Source organism: Planococcus citri, chromosome 2, assembly GCF_950023065.1.
Source record: "Planococcus citri chromosome 2, ihPlaCitr1.1, whole genome shotgun sequence".
NCBI classification, from domain to species: Eukaryota; Metazoa; Arthropoda; class Insecta; order Hemiptera; family Pseudococcidae; genus Planococcus; species Planococcus citri.
Window position 1 is genome coordinate 60,648,598 of NC_088678.1, and position 7,467 is coordinate 60,656,064.

The following is a 7,467-nucleotide window of genomic DNA, read 5'->3' on the forward strand; positions in this document are numbered from 1 at the left end:
AGTCCTCTTGGAGCCTTCAGCGAAATATTTGCTAAAGTTAGTTTAGACAGATTTTATGGCGTTTTTTTTTTTTTTTTTTTTTTGGAAAACTGAAATATTCAAAAAGTCGTCAGAGACTCCAGAACGGTCTGAAACCAGCTCCAGTCAACAGAATATTGAAACTGAAAACGTATGTAGAGAATTATAGCTGTTCAACTTCATTTCATAAAATTTTGTGGAAATTTTCAAGTTCCAAAATTTTTTGAGAGCTCCAGGACTGCTCAAAACAGCTGAAAACCTTTTTCGTAGGTATGCATGTAAAAAGTACGTCACAAATGAATGAAAGTTGTATTCATACTTGAGCGAAAAATTTATTCGAATTAAACACACACGTGTAAGCAATACCTAAACAATTACTTACGTACAGAAATCTAAGCAGAATCCAGATAGAAGTTGACTTCAAACTGGGTTACACATTATACATTACCAAAGCTTTGTACAGATTTTATAATTAATGATACAATTTGAGATTTAAAATTCAAATAAAAAATTATGTACAGAGAAGCATTAGTGATTTACCGAATTTAATCAAATTACTTATATAAACCGTTAATTAAAAAGTTGGACTTGCCGAATCTTCTAAAGTTTTAAGCAACGCCGATGCTCCGAAAAAAATCTTTCAAAATATTGTGGATTTCAAAAATGTTTCCCAAATCACAAAAAAAATACTTACAATCATTGAGGATTTACGGTTCCTGGATTCAGTCAAGTGTGTTTGAGGTAGGTATTTTTCCAAGGATTCATACATATAAGCAGGTATTTTCTGTTTTATAAAATTAAGATCTCATCATTCATATTTCTTTGGAGTAAGTAGGTAAAATTCACCTTCACTATTTCTCTTTTTACCCATCAACATCTCCTTAGACTGAAATTTAATAAAAAGTTTTCATCATCTAGGAGGGTTTCCTGAAGTGAGATTACACGTTTTACAGACAATTGAACACTCCGCTATGTCTAAAACGTACGATTCCGATGAACTGTTTAGATCCGCATCCTGATCAAGATCAAGATCATCTGATATTACAAAATCGTATACTTCACCCTCCTTCACAAATTCTGGAAGATAGATTGAAGGAGCAGGTAGTTGTTGATCTTTGGAAATTTCTGATGCTAAAATGTGACCTCGAAAGGCTGCCCCGGCTACAACGGCGTTGGCACGATCTATTTCCATACTTTCAACGCCAATGGGCACTTTTCCAAAAAATTCTTCAACAGTGGCTTGTACCTAAGATGCAAAAAACAATAGGTACCTATCTAGACGCAAATCACCTGTCAATTATGAGATGACAGATTTACACAAAGGTGGAGGGTAGCATCAACAAGTAGCCACACTAATCACCAGAGAGAATTTTAGATGTGAAAGTCTATTTTTTGATTTTTGATTTTTGGAGAATTTTTGAAAATCGAAAGGTCAAAAATGGAAAAAATCTAAATTTTACAAAATCAACTTAGAAAGCTGAAACTTTGAACTTATCTATGGCTCAAACTATTCTGAGCAGTTCTGGAGGCTCCAGTAAGACGTGATAAAGTAAATCTGAACAAATTTTATAGCGTTTTTTAGAAAACTGAAATTTCAAAATTTCTTCCGGAGGCTCCAGAACGGCTTGAAAATACCTCCAGTTGAATCAGAATGTTGACACCCTTGTGTAAATCTGCTGTGCTAAACTTGATTCAATTGCTGCACTCACCTTTGGTATTTTGCAGATACCACCGATTGCTATAACTTCGTCGATTTCTGATACGGATATTTTGGCGTCTTCTAACGCTTTTTGGCACAGACCAATTGTTTTGCTGATCAATTCTGCGACCAATTCTTCGAATTTATTTCTGGTCACCTAAAAAAATTCCATACACCATAAAAACTCGTTGAAATTGCATCGAAAAGAGTATAGTAACACTAAAGTGAAACATATACTCAATAGTCAATACATTTTCACCTTTATGGTTACACGGTCATGTTTTGAAGGTAATAGACCAAGCGAATGCAAATTATTATCGAAAACATTCACATCGACTCCAGTGCAATAGGATAAATCTATTTTAGCCTTTTTGGCTGCCAATTTGAAGTACTGCATGGTGGTCTTACATTGCTTAGCATCGATTCCTGTCTGAAATTTCAAAGATAGGTTATAGATAAATACCATACCTGGATAGATGGGTACTTATGTATAATCTACAACAGAAACTAAAAAATTTCCTGGTAGGTACCATCTGATTTGAAATAAAACTTACTTTAGATTTCAATTCGGTGACCAAATAATTGACTAACTTTTCATCGAAATATTCGCCACCTAAAAATAGATCTTCCATCGTTGATATCACTTCAGGATCAGTAGCATCTTCACTAATTTTCAAAATGGTTATACAAAAGCTAGTGCCTCCAAAATCGTAAACAGCAACACTGAAAAATTTCCCAAAAATGATTTTCAGGGTAAACTGGAAATACTTAGATAATCGAACGAATTTATCAAATAAGGATACGCTTACGTTTTACTACCATGCAAAGTTTCATGGGTTGTAGAGTAAGCAAGGACGGCAGCAACAGGAGTATTTATTACACCCACGACATTTAATCCAGCAATTGAGGCTGCTTCTTTGATAACTTGTTTTTGCTTATCGTTGAAATATGGTGGTACAGTGAGCATAATATTTTCCATAGGAGTATTACTCAATTCCCTTTCGCAAAATTCTTGTAGTTTTAATAATATTAAAGCTTCTATTTGCGCTGTAGTCAAAATCCAACTTCCGTTCAAGCTGATCACGCAGGCATCTCCGTAGGGGTGTGTAACGATTGTATAACCAACATGATCCCTGCAATTCGTGCGAAAATGTGATTATCTAAGCACTAGATATACATTTCCATGAAGATATTTGTGAGCAGAATTACCCTTACCTTGCTACTTGAACTATAGGATCATCTAATGCGCTTCTGCCTATCAAACGTTTCGTCGCGTAGAATGTATTCAATGGACTCCCCACTGCTCTTTTTTCAGCATCCAAACCAATCAAACATTTACCATCTGAATCTGAAAAAAATTCATGAGGAAAACATAGGTAGGTAGGTAGGTACTATACCTATTTGTATTCCAATGGATGATAATACTTTTGCATTTTTATAGATAGGTACCCTTTACCTTTCTGAAATGAAACAACTGATGGGATATCTTTGATGAATGTTACTACGAAACCGTCTTTATTATTTTCTTTGGGTTGGATCAGCGCAACACGAGCATAAGTGCCACCCAAGTCTATGCCAAAAACTACCTATGTAAGAATACAAATCAGATCATTAAACTTAATCCTAGCGAACATTACCTTACCTAGGTACGTACATACGTATAATTTTACTATGTACCAATACCGACACGTCAACAATTGCCTCGGTCATGGGTTAGGTATGTAATAGACTTTTTTTGTCTGATTTCACTGAGTAGTGAGTAGGTACATTACCTCTTTCACTGACTGTAGGCAAACATATAGGCATCGATCATAGGTTTTATAGCTGGACCTTTTCAGCAGGGTGTGCCAATTTTTCATCTGTAGTGAGAGGGAGGGGAGTGGGTTCCAATTTCAAAAATTTTCAATGCTGAATGTTCCTGATTCTGATTAATGTGATAAGGAACACGAAAAAAAAGTGTAAAATGAAATGTCTACAAGGTAGAGTGACAGGTCCATATTCAAGATTCTCTCCTTGGAAGAGAGAGGGGGGGATATATGAATCATAAGTTGGGTATTAGGGTGGTCCTTGACTACACGACAAAAAAATTGCAATTTCTAGAAAATAAATCCCTATTTTCTATTTTTTCAATTTTTGAAAAATCCAGACTGCGGGCGGTGTGCCTCTCAGTTATCAAAAATTTGAAAAAAAAAAATGCAAATTCACTGCAAAATTTTAAAATTTTAAAAATTTAAGTTCTAACGCCTCTAAAAAGTCTCTTTTGAGTAAAATGAACTCTCTTGACGGTATATTAGCCCCATTCCTAAAAAACCAAGCTGGCCTGTATTTTACATTAAAAAATCTAATATCTACTGCTCATTTTGTGTATTTGAGTAACTGCTTTTGAATTGTTAAAATGCATATTGCTCATTTCCGATGAATTATAGTTGAGACATGTGACCCCCCTCCCCTGCCCTTATTACTTACAAGATGTTGATCCTTCAGTTAATTTGATGATGATGCTAATTTCGTGTACCTACCTAAACAATACAATTTCTTATGAAAAAAATTGGTAAAAATGTGATGAACCGAAATTAAAAATTCATGTAAAGGTGAATCTATTTTTTATTGATAAGTAGATACCTAAGGGAGAGAAATTGATGATGCAAATTCGGGGTAAATGGGATGAAAATGCTTTGTTTAAAAATAAATAATTTTGTGAATTGCGATGAAGGTTGATGAAGACGATGTAAGAGAGAAGGCGCGACGCTATTGCTATATTTTTTTGAATAATTTTGTTTTTGAAAATTTATTTATCGTTAGCGTAAGTATAATATGTATTTCATATATCTATAAAAGAACTGGAATTGTAACGCGTGTTTTTTGAGTTTTAATAAAAATACTGAGGCAATACATTACACGCAATTTTATTGATAACACATAGACGTATGACCGAACGTTTCAGCAAAACTTGTTGCCTTCTTCAGCGGTAACACGATACTAAAATACACAACGAAAAGCGAAATACAAAGTCGAGAATAGATAAGAGTAGGTAGGTCGAAGATGCAACAATGGACCAAGAGAGAAACATACAAGCATAGAAACTAACTTATTACTAGACGATAAATCTCGTTGAAACTCGCTAAATCTGTTCTAAAATTTATAGCATTATCGCATTGGTTAATTAAAATGCATTCGAGAATGCGTCTTTTTAATACATTCTTTTCAAAAGTCAAAATTTTGACATTTTCAAAATCGAAAGAATGACCAGTGTTTTTAGCATGTTGAGACAGGGCAGTGGTCGTTTTTGAGGTACGAACATCATATTGGTGCCTATACAAACGATTTGCTAGGTAGGTACCCGTTTCACCTATGTAGACACCATCACAATTATTACATTTGATAGAATATACAACGTTGCTACATTTTAATTTCTCGTTTCTATCTTTCAGCCTCGAATAAAATTTCATTTTAATATTGTTGTAGCTTTTAGCAGCGATTTTGGTGGAGTCAGAGTTAACAATATATTTTATGCGGTCATAATAAACACCAGTATAAGGAATGGATACATATTTAACAGCAGGTCTATCACGAACATTTTCAATGGTGTTTTCACTCTGACTGAATTTATTAGAATGAGAATTGAAAATTTTTTCAACAATGGTGTTAGGAAAATTGTTGAATTTTAAAATGTCAAAAAACTGAGATTTTATCTCATTAAGAAATTTAGGAGAGGTAAGACTGAGCATACGGTTTTTTAGAGCTTTTCGTTGTGTATTTTAGTATCGTGTTACCGCTGAAGAAGGCAACAAGTTTTGCTGAAACGTTCGGTCATACGTCTATGTGTTATCAATAAAATTGCGTGTAATGTATTGCCTCAGTATTTTTATTTCATATATCTTTCTTCTTCTACATTTTGAAATTATATCTTCAATTTTTAATGATATTTTTTCTCTTGGATATATCTAATGTGGAGGGGGGGGGGAAGTCAGCCAGTCCTCCATTGCTGAGAATTTGACTCATGAGTTGGGAAAAATATGTGTCTTGAATTGGAAAAATTGTTAAATAATTATAGTTGAAAAATTTCAATCTAAAATTGGAAAATGGCAACTTTTTTTGAACTTGAATTACCTACGTATTTTTGTCTAATTCTGAATCTATGTTAAAAGATCCCATCTTGAAAATTAAATATTTCAAAAAAACATCAAAAGGTACATCTATGGAAATTTTTTCAGAATTTCTAAATGGTAGCTCCCACTTACAGCGCCATTTTGAAATTTGAATTTTCAATTTCGGAAGTTGAACTTTCAAGTTTTGAAAATTTCAAAATACTCAGAAAGTTCAAAATGCGATACCCTTTCGAACTGTGAATAATGGAAGCCTCCCCCACCGGCCTCCTGAGGGGGCTGAGACCAAACTGATTGTGGGTCTCTTACTTATTGGGTGGGTAGATATTGTAAAAAAAATTTGAGCGAAATCGAAAGACATGACTTTCAAAATCACATTTTTTTGGTCGAAGTGACATGGGATGACCCTGGCCATTTTAATTTTACAAAGGTTATTAGGTATACGTACTTCTTGTTTACTAAAAATTTTTCAAAAAGTCAGTACCTACCTAATTTATTAACTTTTTAGCATTTTTTTTTCAAGGGACTATACTTTAGAAAAAGTAGGCTGTGACCATGGTTCGCCAATGGATTCGATTTATAAAATTACACTTCTGCATGGAATTTCAGATCCTAAAAACGACTTTATACATTATATTTTGATAACTCGATTCCAAATAATAATACTCCTCATGAGCTGAGCTATTGACATTGAAGAGTTTCTCGATTCTAAAAACGAACATACCTAACAATTGCTTTGTCGTTCATAATACGAGATACTTGCAGCAAAATAACGATTTAAAAAGATTTACCTTTTTCGGCGTGTCATTAGAATCCATATTTTTTGGCTCAGGCGGAGGAGAAGAATTAGAGGATGTTGACGGGTACTCATCAACATGTTCCATAATGAATCAATGTACTAAATATTAAATTAAAAACAATTACTAGACCAGTTGTTGTTGAAAAATTATTGTTAACACTTGCGAAGTACAATAGTGATCTACTGCGAATTTGTTCAAATGCTGGTTGAAAGTCCAACCGAGCCGAAATGCGAAAAGAAGGTATATGTGAGCGTAGAAGGTGGGGAACATTCAACAGTAAGTATAGACAGAAGCATCTAGATCCTTTCTGTTTACAATCACAGAGTGGTGCATCGGGCATACAAGCGACCCATTTTTAACAAAACACACCCTCTTCACCCCGCATACACGCTAGCTTGGCCTCTCGTTGTGCTGTATGTAGGTGATACAAGAATGTCTCTTTCATTACCTACATTCAGTCCAGAGTCCACCCTACCACTACTTACACACTACTGTGTGTTTCTATATGTACCCAACGTGCACCATACTTAGGTACCTGGTACATTCATAATGAATCATATGTTTTTTCTCAAGTGGTTGGTTGGCTGGTCGTACTCACCCTTTCACAACTAGGGTCGGAGGACATTCTCGTGAAAAATATGGAATTTTCGGCTTTCCAACTCCGTTTGATGAAATGTTGTGGAAATTTCAAGTTTCAAAAATCTGCCGGAGACTCCAGGAATTTTCGAAAAGTCGCTGGAGACTCGCCAAAATGACTTGAACCCACCTGAAGTGGTCTTCAGAGGGTGTTAAAATTGGAGTGCAGAGTAAATTCTGGCTTTCATCCATCATTCCATCTCCATTT

The 7,467-nt window shown here is 34.6% G+C and overlaps 1 protein-coding gene across 1 annotated transcript; it reads right to left on the reverse strand.

Moving 5' to 3' along the window:
- Positions 1-315: 315 nt before the first annotated feature.
- Positions 316-6,855, reverse strand: LOC135836885 (heat shock 70 kDa protein cognate 5-like). Its single transcript, XM_065351956.1, has 8 exons — positions 6,615-6,855; positions 3,174-3,303; positions 2,933-3,065; positions 2,527-2,850; positions 2,272-2,440; positions 1,977-2,147; positions 1,728-1,874; positions 316-1,264 (listed from the first exon to the last, which is right to left on the reverse strand). The coding sequence occupies exons 1-8, from the start codon at positions 6,705-6,707 to the stop codon at positions 929-931; spliced, it is 1,503 nt and encodes a 500-aa protein (XP_065208028.1). The 5' UTR covers positions 6,708-6,855; the 3' UTR covers positions 316-928.
- Between the last annotated feature and the right edge of the window lie 612 nt (positions 6,856-7,467).

What these genes read in the sequence shown, in the direction of transcription:
- LOC135836885 (XM_065351956.1), bottom strand. Translation starts at nt 6,707, where the DNA reads ATGGAACATGTTGATGAGTACCCGTCAACATCCTCTAATTCTTCTCCT. An exon ending in CCTATAGTTCAAGTAGCAAG is followed by an intron (nt 2,851 to 2,932) that starts GTAAGGGTAATT and finishes CACGAATTGCAG; the next exon opens with GGATCATGTTGGTTATACAA. An exon ending in ATGACCGTGTAACCATAAAG is followed by an intron (nt 1,875 to 1,976) that starts GTGAAAATGTAT and finishes GAATTTTTTTAG; the next exon opens with GTGACCAGAAATAAATTCGA.